General features: G+C 32.1%; 1 protein-coding gene across 1 annotated transcript in view; it reads right to left on the reverse strand.

The window, feature by feature from the left end:
* The window catches only part of LOC106470124 (DNA (cytosine-5)-methyltransferase 3A-like), a 72430-nt gene that overhangs the window by 18045 nt on the left and 30059 nt on the right, over nucleotides 1–24326 (reverse strand). The window contains 11 exon segments of the mRNA XM_022398710.1: nucleotides 837–922; nucleotides 5910–6030; nucleotides 6032–6059; nucleotides 7803–7893; nucleotides 8945–9090; nucleotides 9581–9788; nucleotides 9967–10021; nucleotides 16452–16516; nucleotides 18719–18852; nucleotides 20126–20170; nucleotides 22345–22479. Coding sequence (XP_022254418.1) covers nucleotides 837–922; nucleotides 5910–6030; nucleotides 6032–6059; nucleotides 7803–7893; nucleotides 8945–9090; nucleotides 9581–9788; nucleotides 9967–10021; nucleotides 16452–16516; nucleotides 18719–18852; nucleotides 20126–20170; nucleotides 22345–22479 — 1114 coding nt within the window.

Consider the following 24326-nt stretch of genomic DNA (forward strand, 5'->3'; position numbering starts at 1 on the left):
CGACTATTTATAGAAGGATCCAATACAGATTCTTGTGGAAGACTATTTATAGAAGGATCCCAATACAGATTCTTGGAGAAAGGTACTATTTATAGAAGGATCCCAATACAGATTCTTGGAGGAAGGACTATTTATAGAAGGATCCCAATACAGATTCTTGGAGGAAGGCACTATTTATAGAAGGATCCCAATACAGATTCTTGGAGGAAGGTGCTATTTATAGAAGGATCCCAATATAGATTGTTTTGCAACAACCAATGATACTTTGTTTAATGGCAGAGAGAAAAAAGGTTTCAAAGTCAATGTACAACATCATCAGTGAAACATACTAGGGAGCCAATATAAGTGTGGATTGTATCTTAGCAAATGGTGTTGAAAATCTATCCAAAACTGGTGACACCCTGCCTTCTGACAGGTACAAGAGATTTTTTCCCTAAGGAACAAGATATAACTGTTAAACAAGGATTCACCTTCCAGCAAGGCAATGATTCTGTATTTTACATATTGATATTTAAACCTTCTGATTCAGTATCAGGAACTGGAAACATTTTAGTTACACCTAAATACAGATCAATCATATTTAGTGGTTTTTAACAAAAACTTTATTTTATATCCCAAGAATTTGGTAATATATGCACACAATCGGCTGTTTATCATTATTAATCTAAACTATTTTAAGTTCAATCATATGAAGATGCATTTATTCATCAAATGGTATTAACACGGATCAATGAATGATATCACAATTTTAATGACAAATATAACAGTAAAGAAAGAATCATAGAAAAATCTTATTTCAAAGTGTTTTTTGGGAGATCTAAAACAAAGGTACTTACGCATACATTCCAGGAATATTACCCCAGAAATAACGAGCCCGATTTTGAGGAGAAAAGTACTTCGAGTCAATCATGGCAGGATCACACTAAAATAAAAATATTCAGCTTAATAAAAACTCAATTTTCACCATAAAAAACATTAAAATAAAACATTTTCTAATTATTCTGAATTATACTTTTAAAAAACTTTAAAATTTAATCAAATATTTTAATTAAGATAGTGTTTGAGTTTAACAAAAGATTTTATTACAGTTATAAAACTTGTTAACATGTAATATGAATATAGTACTGGATGAAGAAATAAGCTTGTGAATACTTTATCAACGTTATTTGTATATTATATCCCTATTGCATAGGGCATACGGTATATCTGTCGTGCCAATGATTCTACACCATATATTAACTTCCTCTACCTCCATAACCACAATAATGTATCTGTCTATGGGTATCAAGATAATATATCCCAGGGAAATACCATAGCTCTCTAGTAGTTATATGTTGTGTATATCATATGACATTGTTGTGTTACTACTTCATGTCTTCAGTACAATAACATGCTCTGACAAAAGTCTAGGCACAAATCTTGGGCTTTTTTCTCCAACATTCAGTGCTTTACTTCTACAGCTGTACATCACTGTTTAGTCATGATAACCTTTAGAAAAAAGAATTTACTAATGTTAACATTTTCCTTACCTGAAAATGTATTTCCAATAGATACCTTTTCACACAGAATAGCTTGATCCATTGCAAGTCTGTCTATGAGACTTGCATGGCACTAGCCTTGAGCTAATTCTAACCTAAAAATCACTTGTTTAACATCAGCTGTACTAGTTGTGATGATATCCTTCCACCAATAGGAGAGTGACACAATGTCCTTGCACAGTAACTACCCAAAAGTACTTGTGCTTGAAATAACTTCATTCTTAGTCAAGGCAAGAAGAAAGTGTACCAAAAGTAAGGAGGATGGATGGAAAGGTGTGAAAAGGCATCTATTGGAAATACATTTTCAGGTAAAGAAAAAAATTTTAACTTCCAAGATGATACAATGCCTGAGCACACAGGATAGCTAGACCTACATTGAAATGGTGGAGAGGTTGGTGCAAACATTAAACTTAGATGAATTCCCTTCAGAAAGCACCCAAAGAAAAAGCCCATGGAGTGTGACACCCGATGGCAGAGGCTCCATAGGAGCACACCAATGGGAGACCACATCTCATCTTGATCAGGGTATTTTCTTCACCTGCAAGAAAACAGAAGGAAAGGCAGAAGAGCCCCAAGTAGTGCAGGGATGGGTGAAATTTTATCATGTCCAAACAAGAACTTGTACACAAGTGGTCGACGAGCCAAGAAGTGTTGTGTGATTAGGGTGCAATCACCGTACACTGTGTCTGACCTTGACTCAACCAGACAGACAAATATAGAGGTGATAAACCCTTCCCGCTGCAGGGGGGGGGGGCAATAGCTGTTTGAGGGGTTACCTGCACTACACAGACAGTACCACCAATGCTCTATTTTCCACCATATTCTCACAATGAGTGAGAAACTCTCCAAGGTTCACCACCCCAGTTGCTAGGAGCTGGCAAGTGGCAAGGGTCTCCTGTGTTCCACGGAACAGGGGAGAAGTCACATTGGGGAGACTCAGAGAAATGCCTGGATTCCCATCTGATGCCTGTTGGAAAGGTCTTTTACTGAAGACAGTGCAGTGGATGATTGTGAAACCCTATTTTTAAAAGCTTGCAGGTGCAAGCCAAAGAAATGAGCAGCCACTTCCTTGGTACTAGCTTTATCCATGAGAGTTCATGAAATGATACAGTCTGAATCAGCAATTGAGTAATTTCAATACCATGAGGATACCTCTAGTGTCTTGCAGAATACCCAATCTCTACAGTGAGTACCAGTAGAGATAGGATGGATGGATTAAGAGCTTTCCATTATCCCTGACTCAATGTGGACCTTGGGTAAATAAGCATATCCTGGGAGGCAACACCAGCCACCTGGGGGGTATCCTATAAAAGGGGAAAAGGGTGATGAAAAATAAAATGTACTTACCCTTCTCAAAGACAGTATGTAGTTCTATTGAAGATCAGAAACTGGAGGGAGTTGAAATCCAGCAGAAAACAAAACAGCCAGATGATGAAGATAATGAGAGATGAACATTTGTAGATTCATCCACATGCCAAGATGAAGGATCTCGTCCAAGGGTAAGTGAAAGTGAGATACAAGAGAGTGAGACAGTTGGCTAACCTCATGTGATGAAGTGTGAAAGAACAATCACCTTCCCAAACAGCTAAAGTCTTAGGAAAAAAGACCTGACCTGGACAGAGGAGTAAGTAAGTAAGTACAGTGAAAGAGAGTGCAGGAAGTACTGATGACATATATATCTGAATGACAGCAACTATAAGCAAGGAGAATAAAACATGTCTTCAGAGAAAGAAGGTAAAATGAACATGAAGCCAACAGTTCAAATGGAGCACATATAAGAATGTGTAAAACTGTATCAAAGTCACAGTCAAACATGAGAGTGGAATGAAAGTGGGTTGGTGGAACAGGAAGGATTGAAAAAAAGTGGAGGGGACAAGAGAGGAAAAACCTGATAGTAATGGGAAAGGCAAAATGTAGTTGATAAAGCCACCTGAGAACTAGCAATAGTGGAAAGAAACTGACAATCCAGGTGAAAAAAATCAGAAAGTGGGTCACAGTAGGATGCCCTGGAAGAAAGGAGAGGCTGATGGACCAATATTGAAAAACCTACCACTTCTGTTGATAGACAGACAGAGTTGAAAGATGACAAAAATTAGATAAGAAAAAAGGCTGTATGATTGGAGAATCCAGCCCTACAGGCAATGGACAGAACAAATTCCACACATGAAGATAACAAGGGATAACAACCCTGGGAGAAAGAGAGACATATGGTTGGAGCAAAAGAGAGTGGGAATGTAGCAGAAGAGGCATCACCAAAAGAACCTGACAAGGAGTGTCATATATCAATGCAAGGACATGAGAGAGAGGAGGAATAGGAGAATAGGCGTACAGAAAAAGGTGTAACCAGTCCTGGCTGAGAGCATTGACTGCTAGGGCCAAAGGATGAGAAACTGTGGACCTGAAGAGGGGAAGTTTGGTGCTGAGAGTGGCAAAGGCATTGATAAAAGGTATGCCCAACTGAGAGCAAACCCAATAAAAACCTTGAGAGTGGAGATACCACTCCGTGGTTAAAGCCCTGTCTCGTTGAGAGAGGCAATTTGCCACCAGGTTCAGTGCCCCTTGCACATGGTAAGCTATGAGACAAATCCAATGGGAATTAGCCCAAAGTAACAGGTCTAATGTGTGGAAGCAAAGAGACCTGGAATGAGTACTCCCTCACAACTGATATAAGAAATGACTGTGGAATATTCAGAGTGGATCATGACCAATTGATATACAAAAAGAGGGTAGAAATGGGAAAATGTCCAATGGATGGCAAGAAGTTTAAGATCATTGATGTGCAGTAAATACTATTCTGGAACCCTCACATTCAAAGTCATGTAGTCTTTAAAGAGATACACACCCCAGCCAGACAGAAATGCATCTGTGAATAGGTGGAGATTGGGTCAGGGGGTGGCAATAGGATGCCCACCATAGTGTAGGCATGGTCGATCCACCAAGACAAATCCTTGCAAAGAGGAGAAGGGAAGCACACAACTGAGGACAATGGATCCCAAGAAAGGTTCCACTGGTCCAGCAATTTCAAATGGAAGAGGCATGTGTGTGTGTTGTTGTGCAGCTTATATGAATGAGTGGTTCAAGGGAAGCCAGAGTTCCCAAAAGCAAAAGAACCTCATGTGCAGGGTCTAAAAGAGGAGCACAAACCACAGTGACAAAACATTCCATTGAAGTAGTGAAAGCTCAGGCTGACTGAAATTGATGTTGAAGAAAATGCTCAGATGTACCAAATATACGGCAGTCATGAGAAGACTTGGATGACTTGACAAACTAAGCAGCCTTTTGCAGAAGAATAAAGAAGTGAGAGAAAAAGTCCTCTCGAGAAGGGGTGAAGAGAAGCCAATCATACATGTAATAATGAAATCTCAGCCCCAATCTGTGAACAACATGGGTAAATACTCAATTAAAGAGATAAGGAACAGACATAATGCCAAAAGGAAGAGCATGATACTGGAAGACCACAACTGGAATGTGTCAAAAAAGCATTCAAAATGTTGACCTTGGCCATCCACAGTCCAAGAAAAAAAAAATTATTGGAGAGAAAAGAAACCCTCCAAACCAAAATGAAGGATGATAAGAAACCAGTTGAGATATGACAAGCTAATAACCAGACATCAGTTCCCAGTCTTCTCGGGGACCACAAAAAGACAAGAGGAATAACCAGGTTTGGGGTTAAATACCCTCTCAATGGCATTCTTGGCCAAGAGATCTGAGACCACAATCCTTGGGAATGGAGGAAGGAGGAAAGGCCCATGTAGTGAAAGATGAGAAACAAACCTCTCCAGAAAACCTTCCCACAATGAAGTGCCTCAGACATAAGTAATGTTCACTTGTACAAGAAGTTTCTCTACCAATCATCCCAGAAAAATCAAAGCTGTAAATGTCAGAGAAGCACTAAGACTTATCCCAAATAACTTTTGAATTGTAGATTCCCTTAAAGTGTGCATTGCATGTACATGTATAACAAGATAAATAGATTACAGAACTGAGAGTAGTAAGCCTAGAAATGTTGTGCAAGTGATTTTTGAGTGCTAATAAAAGAAGAATAGAAGTGACATCATAATACAATGGATTATACCATGAAATCATACACAATCTGTTTAGTGGATTTGAAATTATACACCAAAAAGAACAACAGAACAAAATTTAAAAAAAAAAATTGTTCTACATAACGAATAAATACTTAACTGGAACAAAGCAGTTAAGACTAGGCTAAATTCTGAAATAAGAGCTGACAGAACAAATACAAATAATTTGAGTTTTAAGCTTATCCATAAGCAATAACACTTTATTGATGAAACTTATATTATTTCTTGATAAAGCTTATGCTATAAATGTGTTTTTTAAAAGTGTTTTTATAGCTTCATACATTACCTGTAGAAAACGAGTAATAGTTGCCTTATACTCCTGGGGCATGGATGCAACATTTTCATACAACCAGAAAACATGTCTTCCCTTATTCGCTAGTTGCACAGCTTTTAGAACACGAAAAAATCAAAAACAACTTTCCTGTTCCTGTCGGATCTATAAGAAGGAAACAACAAATATACAGAAGTACTAGTAAGGGAAAATTGGTTTTTTTCTTTATAAGTAAAAATTCAGAACTTATAAATAAGACAGTTTATCAAAACTTACCTTAAAAAAACGTTTGTGCATCAGTCACAAAAACAAAACAACTTACTTATTAAAGATGATGAAAAAAAAGAGAGAGTAAAATAAAAAAAGACAAGCTGCCACACACAAAAATTTGAAAGTATTGTTTAATCTAGGCCAAATTAACATAACATTAGCATAACATAAGAGTTGACCAAAAATTATAAAATGTAGATGAACAAAATTATAAAAAGTAGATTATGGAAACAAAAATACCCAATATAAGAAAATGTTTATGATTTTTGGAGATACCTGAATTCCTTACTCTGGAAAAGAAAGTACACAGATTAAAATGTACAAACTATATAAATAAAGAATATTACATCATTCTAGCAAATGTTGTTTATGACACTTTCAAATCTGACATGCATGGAAGGATAGTTTTAAATACTGAAATCAAATATTTAAATATGGTTAACCTAGACAAACCATTTTATGTTACTTTATGGTGTACTTTTATTTCAAATAGTAAACACCACAGAAACTAAAATGTTAATGAATAAATTGGATGTTTTGTGACAATGGTCAGCAAAGTTTTTCTTGTATAGCAAAACTATGTATACAAAAATATTATATTTAAATCAATGTGCTTGTTCTTGGGTGAATAATGTACATCTAGAACAAACATAAACAAATTTAACTGCTTTTGTGCTGTAAATCTGTGAACCTTTACTATAATTACTAAAGACTAAAGATATGTATTTTGAAAGGGCTGAGTACCCATCTACATTTTTTAACCCCAGGGACATATAACACAGCATTTGAGAGCAGACTGTATAGAAGGGTGAGTTGAGAGGTAATATAAAAAGTTTTCTTAATAATTCAGCAAAATTTCTCAGTTCAATTGAAGATCTCAGCAAGAATTTAAGTTTTATTAACATTTCTTGCTAGAATTAAGCTCTCAATAATATTTTTCTGAACAGACTATTAGGGTATTCTTCACTGAAAAACACTTTGAGAAGTTCAACAAACTGTTTTAATAAGTCATCTTGTTTAAAACAAAGATTAAGTAGTATTAGTGTTTGACTCCTAATTGTTCTTTTTACATAACTTTTATGTAATAAAGTATGTAGTACAAATTTATGTGACCTAAAATAGTGAAAAATTAAACAGTGCTTTCTAACATTTTACAACTCAGAAAAAAAAACAACATTTACCTGCTTTGTTGAGACTTTAGATACGAAAAATTATCATCCAGGTTTTTTATAGTGAAGACTTACATAATTTTTTCTACAGTAACTTTTTAATTTGTTAGAGTGTTATACTTACTTTGTTTTGATACTTTATACAAAAGTTACAAAAACTGAAATAGATCTTAAAACTAATAACTTAAATATATCTTTGATCTTACGTTTGCTTATTATTATTTCAGATATTAACACATAGCACAAAAAAATTAAATAAAAATACCAGAAACCTTTTAAAAATAATTACCTTTAAAGTTCAAAATTTAGATATTTTAAACACTGTCTACACAATTTGTTTTTGATAAAACTTTATATCCAAAACAAATGTATATACAGCAACCCAATAAAGCCACTTGTCCCAAAAAAAAGTAACCAAATGTGGAGCCCCCCATATGATTAGAAAACAACAGTTTATCAAGTTATTTACCATACAAGCCTTTCCTGGCAGGATTAACCAGAGAGAGATCATTACATGGAGATCCTCCAATAACAAAATCTATTGGACAAAGCTTGGCTACCTGTAATCAAGCAAAGTAATCTTATAGATTTTCACTCTTTATGAGAAGTACAGAGGTTGAGGACATTATGTTAAAACTATTTTGAAGTCTCAACATTTTCTTAAAAGTCCATGTCACCACATCTGGCCATGCTCCACCTGAAGACTGTGCATCTTGACAGCCCTAGAGTGTAGTTTTCATTGAAAAGGCTCTGTTATCAGGCTGTCATGTCCAAAGCACACTGGTGGGTTCTGATGTCCCAAGTTGATTCATATTCTTTTGTTTCCCAATGCCATTAAATAAAGGAAATGACACTGTGTTGGAAATTATAAATCTCCAATTTTAAAACATCTTTATGACCTTAGTGTATGAACATTTTGCATCAGAAAGAATTGTTATGTAGCCTTCCCAAAATTGATCAATTTTCAGTGGCACCACACTGCCTAAAAAATGCCAAATAATGTCAAAATGTAGTTCTAATACATTCCATTGTTACATGACTTGCTGACTTGCATATTTAAAATTGTATTAATATAATGTACTCAACTCTCTGCAATATCAAAATTCTTATTGATAATTCACTATGCCCATTATTCTCTGACTACACTCTAAATTACATAAACAGTGAGTGGATATAAAATTTAACAAATATGTGAATATTACATTTGAGTTAATATCACTACGACTCACAACTTTGTTTTCTTCTATCTGAATGTTAAATACAGTGGTTTTAAAGATCCAGATTTAACTGTTTACTAACAGAATAGTATATAAATGATTAAGAAAGTTCAATGGGTTTTCAAACTGTATTATTGACTGTTAACACTACATCTCTGCACTTATTATGTTTAAATCCTCAATTATTAACCAAGCTAAAATTACTTATAATAAACTTCAAATGCACTATAGTAATTAATATTTCATCAATTAGGATTTCACTGCTCAACTTTCTTTCTCCTTCACGAATTTCATCCCAGAAACCTTAATAAATAACCTAGTAAACATGCTTTGTAACATCTTATGGCTTGATTTAAAAGAAAAAAAACAACAATTCCTTTAAAAAATGACTTGCCTCAGCATCAGTGACATCTTCAATTCGACCAAGATGGGTAACACTTAGTTTATGTTGGACTATACAGACATTAATGGCATCCTGGTCAATCTCACTAGCATAATAAGCATCCACTTCTATTCCCAACTGGTCCAAAACAAACTTGCCTTTGGGCCATGAGAGAATAAGAAGTTCAACTAAATTTTATATAACATTTATAACAGACAGAGAAACAGAAATGCATAAAATAACACAAAAAGCATTTTATACCTTTCTTGTGTTTTCATATTTCTGAAGTTAAATCAGATTTGGTAAATAAGTAGTTGAAAAGTACTGTTTATTTTTATAAATTATATAAATTATCATTATTTTCTTCAAAGAAAACAAAACAAGAAATATGATTTATGGAGTAAATTTTCCAAAGCACATATTGCTACTGATTCAAACTTGTAAATAGATATAAAATGATTGAATTGCATGAACTATTATCAGTGACTGAGATTCACTAAAAATTCATGATATAAGAAACAAGCATTTACGTTACTGATATCCACTTACGAACAATAGTTCATAAAAATGGTTAAAAGAAAAGCAGACAATTCAATAAATTAATTTCAAGTGTAACCACAGGCATAGCTACATAACTATAACACCCACCTGTACCGATCCCGTCGAACAAAGAAAGGACCCTGATCGGCCTTTTTTCTTTATAATCATCTGGAGAAGGAGGAAGTTGAACATGCTTCTCTGGTTGGAAAAGCTGCATTACGTTTTGCTGCCATTCATCCTTACATCTGATGAGACCGTTTATTTCAGGATCATAATCTCGACACATATAACACAGCCATGGACTAGTATTTAGCACCTAAAATATTTAAATAAAAAAGAGCTGTTTAAAGAAGTTTATACTTTCTAAGGTAACTTTTTAAGTGAATAACAGAAAAAATATTTAATACTCTTATTTTTTACATAAAATTAAACATATAATATTAATACAAGTTAAATTTAAAGAATTATTCTACTAAACAAGTGAGAACATTTACCTTTTTATGGGCCCCAGGAGCCACGAGGACATCAATACAGCCTGTACAGTAACACCTAGAGAGAGCAAGACCAATAAAAATTCAGTAAAGCTGAATCACAAAATTAATTAAAGAAATTTTACTAACATTTTCCATAATTTTCTTACACACCTGTTCTTAACTATTAATTGTTTTATCAGGGCATCATTACTGTTTAAAGAAACAAACCCCATTTTTCATATTACACTCTTTTGTAGTTAAGAAGGACTGATGCCTCTTTTATCTCTAGTCTGTAAACTATTGTGCAAAAATATAAACATTATTTTACAAATCACTAAAAACTAATATTTCAAGTGACAGAATTCTAATAGTTATTGAAATAAAACATTATGATTTTAAAAATCTAAAACAATTGTCTCATATGGTGATCCACCATTGAAATGTATTAATATTTATTATTGTGAAGTAAGTCCTGAAGACCCATTTTATTGATCTTCTGATGCCATAGTGTTTTAGTAGTAGATTAGGTTTATTTTGAGTTATAGAGTATTAAGGAATGTTTTAGCGTGTTTTCATACATTACTTGTTATAAATTAACTAACATAACAAAGCTCATTCCATTTAGTTACAGGAGTGTTTCTGATGTGGGAGTTCTATTAAAGAGTTTTTAGGCATTACACTGGTTGGCTAAAATTATCCTAATTACCACTACCTGGTACTCATGGATCAGTGAAACTAACATCAGTTGGGTGCACAAGGAGTCTGGGCATTCTATCATACTATCTAGCCCTAATTGGCTATGGGAGGTTTGAAAAAGTTGTAAAGATATACATAAGAAGTTGTAGGACCATTTGGCAATCTTTCATGAAGTATGCTACCAGGGAGGGTACTGGTGTTCCTGTAAGAAGTGGATTCTTATGTGCTTTGGAAAAAGCCCATTTCTGTGGGACTCCTAAGTTCTAGCTGAAGACTTTATATAGAACTGGAAGTTTGAGCAATGTATGCCACTAGATGAAAAGAATGAGGTGGGATATAACCTGGGGCTAAGTGAGATTAGATGGTTGGTTCAGAGACTCTTATAAATGAAGACTATAACTTCATGTACTTAGGATATGAATATAACAAAAAGTAGGTTTCCTAGTCAATGAGGGAGTAACTCTATCATGCCTGGAAGGGTGCATCCTGCCCTGAGGGAAAAATTGCACTATTGGCCAAATTAAAAAAAAACATATAGAAAATAAGTTTCTAGTCATTCTTTTACACATCAAAAAACACTTTCGTAGTTGAAATTTATTCAATAAAAAAGTTGTATTTATTTAATATTATACACAAAAATAAAAAGGTGTCAAAATTTGGATTTGGGGTTGATTTTTGCTCATAACAAAAACGTTAGTTTTTCAGCAAAATATAGCATTAGTAGAGGAAAGTCAAAATAATTTTGAACAAAGCAGCACTAATCTGAACTTCAACATGTGTAGTTTTATCAATTTTAGCCAATCAATGTTTCTGAGCCTCAGTAAGCAAGATGTGATGTAATTGCCTATATCTCAGTTCTCAGAAGCCATAGACTAGTGATCTAAATATGTAATGAAAGATCTTTTAATTTTCTTCTGCAATGTATAAATCAACTTGTCTTCCAGTTCAGTTAAGATTTGCATAGGGATAAATTTTGTTTGTTTGTAGTTAAGCACAAAGCTACAAAAGGGGCCATCTGTACTGTGCACACAATTGGTATCGAAACCCGATTTTTAGTGTTACACGTCTTTAGACTTACTTTTGAGCAACTTTAGAAAGGGTGGAGCATAGAGATCAGAAAAAAAAGATAAATGCTTAGCTTAGTGATTTGTTACTAAAATAAATATATTTGTGACCAACTTCCAACACAATCTAGTCCTGAATTTTTTTAAAGTTTGCATAAAGCTTGCTTTATAATGTTGTACTTCATTTGAATTTTAATGTTGCAGTACATTAGGAAAAGATTGGTTTGGCTTGTTATGAATTTTGCACAAAGGTACATGAGGGCTATCTATGCTAGTTGTCACAAATTCAGCAGTGATAGACAAGAGGGATTGACTGTCACATTATAATGCCCCCATGGCTGAAAGGGCAATTTGGCAACAGGGATTCAAACCTGTGACCTGCAAATTTTGAGTTGAGTGCTCTAACCATCATGCCATGGAACAAAATGAAGTAGGCTTAGTTAATACATTTTGCACTAGACTGTATCAAACTTAGTTTTGCCAAACAAACTACTATGTTACATCATATTAAAATTTATATTTGGCCTTATTGGCTTAAGTAACTGCTTGAATGGGAAAAACAAAATCATCAAAAATAAATAATATATATATATATATAAATGAATATAAACTAAGGTTTAAAACTTACTAAATGTATTAAATGAAATGAAATTTTCTGATTAAAATGTTTAAAAAGTTGGCTAGCTTATAATTATGGTATAGTAAAAAAGTTACTTTTAGTGTACACCTGTGAACAGTTAAATGTGTGTGTTGCTTCTTGAATCAAACAAAGATAAAAATTTATAGTTTTATAAATACTTGTTTTATAATAGTTTTTACAAGAATGTAAAAGACATAAAAAATCAGTATTTAAAACCTTTAACAGAGGAAAGCATTGTTAATTGTTCCTTAAAAAAACACATTACAGCTTAATCTCTTTTGAATTTGCAAAGCTGTGAATTCATACAAATACCACTTTAAAAATTATATATTTTATTTACAGAAGTTACATAACTTGTAAAACATTCATCTGAAGGTTTAAACTATTATGTTCAGTAGTTTGTTTTTGCAGTGCAATAAAACAAAACATATAACAGACATGTCAAATCAAAAGGTGAAGGAGTTAAAAGCATGTAAGACTTCTAGCCTATCTCAGATATGGTAAGGTTAGTCAAGTTTTGAGCAAAACCTTTTGACTTAGCTGTCATCCAAATTTATATGCCTACATCTGAGAATCAAGAAAATGAAATTGAAGGCTTTTATCCACTTGTAGAGTAAATCATGCATGCAGTAAAGTCAGGATAATAATTTATGCTAATAGGTGACTTTAATGCAAAGGTATGTGAAGGCAGGAATAGAATGATAATTGGACCACATGGTCTTGAAAAATGGAATGAGAGAGGAGATTGGTTAGCACAATTATATGAAAAAAATGATTGAATGATAAGCAACATTTAATTTCAGCATCACACTAGTCGTTTATATATTGTAGGTCATCACAGGACAATGAAAAGACTGTGAGAAATTCGACAGACTACATACTAGTTAAGGAAAGTTTTAGAAATCCCACTGCAATAGTGAAAACCTATCAGGAGACTTCATTACAATAGTGAAAACCTATCAGGAGAAGACTGTGGCTCTGATCACAAGTTGTGATTAGAGAAATAAGACTAATAATGAACAAACTGAATATTTTTAAGAGATCTCACGCAGAGTGAAATGGAGCTTAGAAAAATTTAGAAAATAAAAATATAGCCAAGAACATTGTGATAGAGACTAAAACCAATTTAAAATATTAGTAAAAAAACTTAACAAAAACCAGTGAATTAAGTTCAAATAGATGTTAAAGGAAGCAGGAGAGAAGACTGTGGGTAAAAGAAGAATCAAAATTCTAAAAGAGATGAACAAAAGAAGGCAACTATGAAGTAGGGCAAGAACATAGGGAAGTAGATAATAAAATCAGGAGTCTGTGTAGGCAAGTAAAGGATGAATATATCTGAACAAGAAATATGCAAAATCTGAGGAATTTGAGGCAACATATAACATGTAAAATCCACAGAATAAAACACATGAATAGGACACCTACGCAGTCATCTTGTGAAGCCATCTAAAATAAGGAAATCAGATACTTTTTGAAATTGAGGATGTTAAAGAAACCTTGGTGGAGCATGCAAGAGAATTGTTCAATGATGCCATGGAATAGGAACTAGCCCTAGAAATGGTAGAACCAACCAACCAAGGCCCAGTAATTCTAGAAAGGGAGGAATAGAAGTTTGAAAAAATGTAAAATCTTGCAGCACAGACAAGATTCCAGTAGAAGATTTAAAGGAAATAAACAATTTAGGGATTAAATATCTGACTGAAATTTGTAGCTCACAAGGGACAATCGCAACATACTTTAACCCTTCGCATCCAGACCTAGTTCTTTTGTGCGTGACACGACCGTTTACAGTGTGCATTCAAAATTTAACAACTTTATTATCAATGCATGTGAAAATTTTGACATGAAAAGTTAATATATACATAATTCAAATTTATATATTATCTAGATTTTAACTTCTTAACTTTATGTGAACGAGTGGAGGGTCAACGTGTGCATGCCACGACCTTCTCATTTCACTGTACATTAGTGATTTGGTTACAGTTAGTATTAGGATGCAGAAAATAGAAGGATGAATTATGGTTTTACCAAAAAACTTTTGATATTCATTTAGGAGATTCTGGAAGCTATGCAAACTAAATATGGAAACTATAAGATTAAATGCATCATTTTTATTCTCAGACTGACTCAGTTATAGTTTGTAAGTTCAGAGACAAATCTTTTATAAAAAAACTATATTAAAAATTATTATTTTTTTGTATACAATAAACTTTCAATGTTCACTAAAATCTTGCAAAATTTTATGATGGTATGAAAGTACATGATGTAAATTAAGAACTACAATAAACATTATTATGTATAGCAGCACAAATACATCGTCAATCAATTTGATCAACTCCATGAACAGATGGTTAAAGGGTCTGTTTTCATGCCAAACTCCAAGAAAACTAAGGCTATGTAATGTGGCCAATATAGGACTTCCAACTTAATGAAAATAAACTGTGAAGAAATCAAAATGGCTTCAGAAGAGGTTGGGGCAGGCAAGGGAACATATTTGGCCTTAGAATATTAAGATGAAAGAGAAAAGTGTTTGACAAGATTAACCATAAAAAGTTAATGACAATCCTGCAGCAGGATGGGGTATACGAAGCAGATATTAGAATCCTCAAAAATTTATATTGGAGTCAAGAAGTATCTGTTCAAATTAGGAAGAACTAACTAATTGATTTTTGATTAAGAAAATCATACAACAAAAATGCGTGATGTCACAGACATTATATAATTTGTATGCAGAGTGGTTGATGAGAAAAAGGTAACTACTGATACAATTAACTAACATAATAAAGCTATCTCCATTTAGTTACAGTTACAGAATAAAACTAGGCATAATAAAAAAAAATATGACTGAGAAATGACTTTCCAAATAATCATGTGGATGTAATATACAAAAGAAAGTTAAAAAATAGTAATATATTTAGAAATTGTTCTATAAATGAGTATACATGTGTAATTTCTGCAATAAGTTCTCAAGTTTTAATTTAAAAAGATTTTTGCTACTAAGTTATCTGCCAATTCTAAATATTTTGCTTTTTGTTGTTAAGCACAAAGCTACACATTAGGTTATCTGCACTGTGCCCATTGCAGGTATTGAAATCCATGTTTTAGCGTTATAAGCCCTCAGACTTACCGCTGAGCCAATCCTAATAAAGGTCAGCAAATAACAAAGGTTATGCACTGTTAAATCATATATATAGCAGCTTGTAAATATACAATTTAAAAACTGTGAGAATTTTTAAGCCAAAATTACCTTTACATATATTAAAAATATATTTCAAGCAGTACATAGAGTTCAGACTTGTGTTACTAAATTTTATGTATGAGCTACAAACTAACAATAAAAGTTGTTTATTTGAAAATATTACGTAAACCCAGTATCTGGTACTGGTAAGAATTCTTGAAAATTCTGACTGAATTATAAAGTTAGATCAACTTCAGTTCTTTTGGTGGCAGATAAACTGATACCTGTAGACCCAATACTTCACTATGTTACTATTCTAAAAACACAAACACAGCCTCACTTGTAATTTTTGAAAACTAAATACCAGCAGTCCTTGCCTGAAAGTGAGCAGACGCATCTTACAGCCAATAAAAATTACCATTTGCTTGTTATAGATAATACAACTAAAAACTGGTCTGCCACATATTAGCCTTTTTTTCGTATGACAAAATTAAATCTTTATCACAAAGTCTCATTAAATGCAAATTCTAAAGATAAAAATAATATTTATCTAAAAGGAAATATATTTTAAAGAAGTTGCAAATTCCAAAAAGAATTAGATTTCTGCCCCAAAATCTTATACACTTAACCCAATATCATATTTTTTACATTTTATACTAACTTAGATATTAAAAAATAATATGCTTATTGAAATTCCTATGATAATACAAGTTACTATAATAGAACATTAAAAAATTTGGTAAATTGTAATGTCTTCAAAATACTTTGTTCACACTAACTTAAACAGACATAATTCATGTCATATCTAATGACTTTTTTAATATATTTTTGCAAGTTTGATAAGTTCTCACTCTTTCTCAATAATATTTGTTTAGTCTTAATAATTATTCATTAATTTATTACAGTTTCAGAAAAAGATAATACATACCTGTTACAGTCATTGTTATCACAGATCAAAAGTTCTCCAGCCTGACCACAAATCACACAATAAGCCTGCAATTCAAAAAAGGCCTGATGAGATTTATATAAAAAATCTTTTTTTTAAAGTGAATCAAAAGTTTATCTTTAAGTTCATTTGACTAACCACAATAAATCCTTTAAATCTTATGTTTTGATTCTTAGTTTTTAATAGGATATTTAAAAAATTAAATAAAAAATCAATCAACTGATACAGGTAGATAGTAAATAGGATTATCTGCTCTGTTTTTAACCAAACTGCTGTCTCTTGTGCAGTATGCTTCTTTTATTAACTGCTATGATAATTCATTTTCTTTACAACTGAATCTGTTTTTTTCAGTAAAATCAAGCAAGCAAATCTAGACCTAAGTGGTCTGTTTTTTGTATGTTTGTGTAAAAATCTATATTTGGCTTGATCACATTTTTACAATTATTCAATTATCAGAAGCCTATAGTAACAGAAATGCACTAGTGATATACATATAGGAGTAATAAACAACAAGTAATAGCAACTATCTGGATGAATTTTTTTTTATTGATAAAAAAGCATGATCACAATAAATACAAGTTAAAGGTGAATACCTTTTAAAATGCACTAGTATTTTGTACTTAAGCCCTTTGCTTTACACAGAATGTCTTATTTTTATGCTAACATACATAAATGTACTGTATAACTCCTCACAATTCAACCAAGTTGTTAAATCACGTTTTGATTTTCTTAGTTTTACATAAGCCCATATGGCCTCAAGAATGTTCATATCAGAATTATGTGCTCGCCAAGCCATAACTGTGAGTATTCTACTGGCCTCTTACCATCAAGATATTGGTTTACCTCATTTGGAGGCATTGTCTTGCTGAGTGGTGAATCCCTGCTCGATGAGTCCTGTTTATAAGGGAATAGTGTAATGGATCAGAATCTGTCTGTACCTATCAGTAGTAAGGTTACAACTGATTTTGTGAAGATCACCAACGCCACTGGTAGAGATGCAATCCCAAACATGTACTGCTTCCCGTCATGCTTTAGTGTAGATGACACCATTCCCCTCTCTGTCACTGATTTCACTGAACAATTCAAATTTGGATTCATCTGTAAACTCTGTGTCTCCACTTTTGCTCAATTCACTATTTGTGGTTTGATGCCCAATTCAATCTTTGGGTTTGGTTAATTCTTCTTAGCAGCAATTTTATAGCAGTTGCATGTCTATTGAGACTACTTCATTCTAATTGTTCTTGAGGTAACATTTACACCTGTATTTACGTAAAGGTAATTTTCAAGATCTATAATCATTTGTCATCTATCTCTCAAAGAACAGATGTTGACACACAAATGTACTTAACATCACTTCTGAAGAGTTATGATTTTCTACCTCAATCACTTCTATTATTAACAGTGTTAGTATACACCCTCTTCAAGGTCTTGCCACAATTATTTGTATGGAGTATCCTTAACTTTGATTTATATATGTTAGTTAAGCTGTACTTCACTCCTAGGAGCCACAACTGGATTCACTCTAGTATTACTGGGCAAAATATAACTTGCTACACTTACATGATGTCAGAAAAACACATAGGTTCAATAAGCCTTTTTTTTGATACCATAGCTTTTATAACAGTATGGCACTTTTTGATTAGTTGGATGGCAACTAGTTACAAGTTATAAACATTTGAATGTACTCTGGTGCAGTTCAAATCCACACAATAAAGTTGTGGTATTTATACATTATTTGCCTTTTATATGTTTTTTTCGTCACTGTTTCCATTATTATTTAAAATAATATGCATGTAAATATATATGCTAGTTGAATTACAATAAAGCCTGATATCATCTAACATAAATATAATGATTAATCATTGAAATATTGCTTAAGAAAAATAGTTAATCATACACATCAATTATTAAGATGTGAATGTTATATGGAAGATGAATAGTAACTCATCAACCTGTTACCTCCGACTTAAGATGCCAGTGCTAAATTATCTGAACTATCAAGTTGTTTAGTTTTAAATCTTCATTTACCTATCCTCTTTATAATACTTATTCAAAAACATCATCAGTAGTATGTTTTTCAAACTTACTTAACTAATGCTGTCCTATAGGGAATGTTCTTTTAAGCTTGTATAACCGTTTCTATACCCTTGAACTTCTACACAAACAAACATACATCTATCTAGATAGAATGGCCACTATTTATTCTAAAATATATGATGAGATAATAAAAACATAAATTAACATCTTACATTTGTACCATCATCTCCATATGCAAACATTGTTTCTACAGTTTCATCTTTGCACTGCTTACACAAGCCTCCTTCTATCAGGGGGTGCTGAGTAGCTATTTCTACTGATGTTGAATCACATGCTATACATACATCTGAAAAGAGGTTTGTCTTAAAATATAACAACTTTTCTTATCCAATCAAAACCATATCTAGCTATCAATAACTTCTGATCTAAGCATGGTACATAAATTAGAGCTAAAAATTACTTAAATAAAATAGCTTATTTTATATAACATACTAATTAGGAGTATCTAATGTCATAAATAATTCTGAAGAAAACTTAAAATAATTAAAATGCTTTAATTCATCAATATACCATCATTGTTATTGGTATTTTGGTTGTACACCATATATTGCCCCTTTTAATTTTCGGCAACTGTACTATAATTACACCAACATTCAATCAAGTGTGAACAAGTACTAGTGAACCCCTGGAATGTTCTTGCATATTATTCTTATTATATAAAACATATCAAGTTTCAAAATGAATCAAATACAAATGTTACCAGAGAAAGTTCAATAGAAAAGCTGCAAATGATGTTTTGGTACATTCTAAAGTGGTCAACACACACACACACACACATATATATATAATTATAGGCATAATAAACTAGGAACATGTATGTGACCTAGAAATCCAATACTATTATAGCTTAGAGAACTATTGATCAAAATTTAAAAATTTTCAAACTGAATTATACACATGCTTAACACTTCTAATATCTTATTGTGCACAACCCATCACATAGCAGTATCTTACAACTACGTGTATTAAAATGTATGTGACCTAGAAATCCAATACTATTATAGCTTAGAGAACTACTGATCAAAATTTTAAAATTATCAAACTGACTACATATATACATACTTAACATTTCTAATATTTTATTGTGTAGAACCCGTCACATAGCAGTATCTTGCAACTACATGCATTAAAATTCATATATGTATTGTCATTAGATTTTCTTAATTTCATGCTAGTACCTCTAAGTTTAAATCAATAAAACTGTCTCATTTAGCTTTAATTTGTGGGAGTTTAAAACAGGAATCAGAGTATATCATAGAACATACTGTTAAATAGAACAAAACATGTATAGCAGATACTATTCACATCAATCTGTTTTCATTTCAAACTTTATGGTCAGTGGATTGGGTATATTTTATGGTTCTAAAGAAAAATTTCAAACACAACAACTCACAGGACAGGCTTCTAATACTGCTTATTTACATGGATGTTCAAGTCTTAAACCAAAATGTTAGTAATACACCAGTAGTCAGTAATTCATAAACAAAAAATCAAAATATATTATTAGCGATAAAGAAACAACTTCTAAGTATTTTATTTTGACAGCAATTTACACTTACCTTGTATTCTAATTATTCCTTCTCTGACTTTCTTTAACGCACTGTCTATTAGAAAACACAATACTAACCATAAGCACATTCAACAAAATGAACAGCTTTATTACTTTATTTAAATATAATTCCAAATTGTATTGAGAAATTATTCAACAATCATTACAGCCCACTTAAAACTCATCCCCCAATTGCCTAACTTCAAAGCTAATCATCACTTTTTCTGATGTTGCATATCTTTTACAAAATATATGTTTCAAATACAAAGCCAGTATAAAAATAAAATATTATCTATTTAACATGTTTGAAATTAATTTAACTCTATGCATACAGGCCCAGTCAGGGGCCAAGTGCACATGTCAAAACTATTTTACAGAATTACATTCAATAGTTAATACATCAACTTTATTATCAATGTATGTCAGTAAGCTTGTAATCAAGATATAGTTTATAATTCATATTTTTATATTAACTAAGTTTTAATTTCATAACCTGAAAATGAAATATTTAAATATATTCTCAATTTTCACCTCTTTGTGTCATCACTCTGACTTGTCATTTATAGACTTTCTTTCTTTCCTTACATGGGTTTGATTTTCAAACTAATTAGAGACACACACACAGTATTTATTGGCAAGCCAGAATAAAAATTTGAACCTCCTCTCTTCTTGCTTTACTGAGCTATAACTATATCTATTCCACCAACATGGCATGCCTTTCAAAACATGTCTATAATTCTATCTGACAATGCTATTGGACATGTTTATAACCAACAGAAATAGCATATTTTTTAACATGATTCCTTATATGGTTATTTCATTTTGGCAGTCAACAGTTTAGCTTGAAATTCATTGTTTGCAATCATTGTTGTTCAACTCTGAGAACCTAATGGAATTTTTAACATATTTATAGCTTATATAAAAAGCCAGTTATATTATAGTAGTTTGGGAGATTCTGTTCTAGTACCTGATATATTTTTGTGTTTTAAAATGCATATTTGAAGGCAACATGAATTATTTTGTGGACAGCCAACACAGTGTGGAAAAAAGTAGTCTTAAGAAAAGATGCTCCTGAGTACAAATAGACCTCAACGCCAAGGTAAGTCCTAAATTTCTAGTTTTTTATGTATATTTTTATTTATTGTTATAAATATCTTAAAAAACTAAATAAATGTAAGAATTATAAATTTATTAGGTTACTTAAGAAAGCTTAAGCAACAAAAAATTATATAAATAATTTTTTGTCATCACTCACTTGTGAAATTTATTTGGTTTGAGATCACATGATGTACCTTGATCCATTTGTTTACCCTAATGTGTACTATTGTGAATTGGGTTAAACATACTAAAAAAGATCTAAAAAAGGATCTGAAAAACATGGTAAAGCAATAAAATTAAAAGAAAGCAGATGTGAAAAGGTAAGAAGCTGAGGCTGTTAGGATATATAAAAAACAATTGTTATAGTCTGTTACAATACACAGTCATTCTACAAAAATAATAGTTATTTTTTATTATATTTAATACTCTCCTACTTTTCATTTTATTGTACATTGATGATTTTGTTACAGTTAGCATTAGTGTAGGTAATATAAGAGATAAAGTAAAAATCTTTTGATACTCATTTAGGAGTTCTAGAAGTTATGCAAATGAAAATATGAAACTATAAGATGAAAAGAAGTATTTCTATTTTTAGCATGAAAATCATCTTTCACTCAGATGGCCTCAGTAACGGCTTCATAAATTCACAGACAAGTTTTTAGTAAAAATACCTTATTAAAAAATATGATTTTTTGTTTACTAAAATCTACCAAATTTTATGATGACACACTTAGTACATTTGGTAATTCATAAATAGAAAATCAAATATTTTTGTAACTATAAAGAAACTTCTTATAAATATATTATTCTGACAGCAATTCACTTAGTACATTCAGAGTTATAGTATATACAGTTTCATGGTTATGTGGTGGTTACAAGGTTGGTCAAATTGACTGACCTTTATGCTGCATTGGGTTAATAGAACAATTAAAAAATGGTCAATGAAAATAAGTGTATTACATTTACTTCAACATCCCCTTTCTTCATTTTTAAGGCTTAAGACTGTTGGCTTTACATTTTAAAACCATAAGATGTAACAACATTAATGAATTCATATAACAGGCCTCAGGTTTACACAAAAAATTATTATTTTTATGGACATATCTTTTACTTTGAAAACTCTGAACAAACCCTTATTTTCCAGTTGCTCCATGCGTGAAAAGCGAGGCTGTAAAGAGTTTTGGGAACCAAGAGATTGCAAAGCTTGAAGATATTGTGTCTTTATCCGATTCAGATGCTTGCGAACATTTTCAGGAATTGGTGAACCTAATATAAAAATGAAATATTTTAAGTACACAAACATACTAGCAACATTGGTAATATGATTAAGTCTGCAAGTTTTCAAACGGTAAATAAATATATTATACTAAATAGAATAATGACCTGTGTCCCCAGAATGTATTTTTATTAACTCAATATTTCAGTATTAGAGCTTCATCAGGTGCTATTGACATCCTACACATTCACTAATCCAGTTGAAATCAAATTGGAACACTGTTATTAGCTAATTGAACATCAATACATGTTAAAAACTCAACATTTTTAAAAAACAACGATTATTTTATACACAATTCTATAAAAATTAGATTGTTTTCTGTCTCCAAATTACTAAAATACAAAAACTACACTGTAGAGGATAAAAAGTAGGTAAAAAAACCCAAATGAAACTTTTTATCCTGTACAGTAAGTTACTGTATTTTAGTAATTTGGAGACTGGAAACAATCTCATTTTTATAGAATTGTGCTTGAAATAATCGTTGTTTTTAAAAAATTTTTAGTTTTTAAGATTGAACATTATACAGGTGCCAAAAAAGTATTTGAAAAAATCAACTTCAGATCATATTAAAATAATATCAAACATTCTTGAATTTAAATTGTTAAAGCAATCTGAACACATAATCTAACCTATGTAAAAGCCAATGTGTGTGTCACATCACGTCATGCTTGATTTCTCGAAATACGAGGATTTATAAAAGCCAAAATGCTTTTATCCAGATAGAATAGTTTGATTACTGTTTGCCAATCATGATTTCAGTGACGGGGTCCAAGGGTGCCGTGAGGCAGGGGGGTGCAATGAAACCCTATAAGTGTAGCGAGTGTTAGTATAATAAGCCTAAAGTAAAGACATAGTGTTGGATCACCTAGCTTAGAAACAAGTGCATAAAATATACCATGACAGTAAAAATATTGATTCAATTTTAAACTGCCCAGATATGTCTTCTAAGTCGTGCAACAATATCCAGCCATGTGAACTCTTTGTTACATACTGTATATATATATATATATATATCTGTGTTAGTGTGAATTACTTGTACCTGATGATGACAAAACCTTGTTGAAACATTGTACATTTGTTGTTATGTTAAACTTATATTAAAGTTTTTCTTCATTAACCCATTCAAGCTGTCTCCAAACATCATTAGCCTCAAAGTGGGTTCCTCATCATCAAATTTAAATTCATCATGGAGATTAATCGAGGTTGTGCAAGTCTAAACATTTATCTTTGTTATTCCGTGTGTAAGTTTATTAGTTACTACTTTATTGGCTTCCCTGCACGCATATGTGTACTGCAGTGAAGCTTTTTATTACCACTTGTTTCTCGATTTGTTGCTACCACAGGATACTGAATTAGTGGATCCTCACCGAATTTGGTATGTAGGTTCACTAGTTTGTTGCACAGAGACAAGCAACGTTTCACCTTTCTACTCACCTATCCACCACCATAAACCAATCATACTGTGAAACCATCTTTAAACATTGTAAACTGAATATAAAAATTACCAAAAGAAGAAACGATATTTCCTTCCTCAGACAGTGCTGCTCTGAAAAGCTAATTCTAAAATTTGTGAAGGTCAAGTTATCGAAAAACTTAAACCAGTTTTCAGATATTATCCAAAACATGCAAAAAAAACAACAAAAAACTCCTGAATTCCAAATATCAAGAACTGGATTACTTACAAAAACTCAAACAGAAATTAGACCACCAACCAACTAGCCTGCTACCTCAAACCAGATGATTACGGCAATATACAATGCACTATCAATCAAAACAACTCATTGCTGAATCAAGAAAAGAAGTCCATATACAATAAGAAACTAGATCAACTAAGGAT

This window comes from Limulus polyphemus, unplaced genomic scaffold (genome assembly GCF_000517525.1).
Source record: "Limulus polyphemus unplaced genomic scaffold, Limulus_polyphemus-2.1.2 Scaffold3833, whole genome shotgun sequence".
NCBI classification, from domain to species: domain Eukaryota; kingdom Metazoa; phylum Arthropoda; class Merostomata; order Xiphosura; family Limulidae; genus Limulus; species Limulus polyphemus.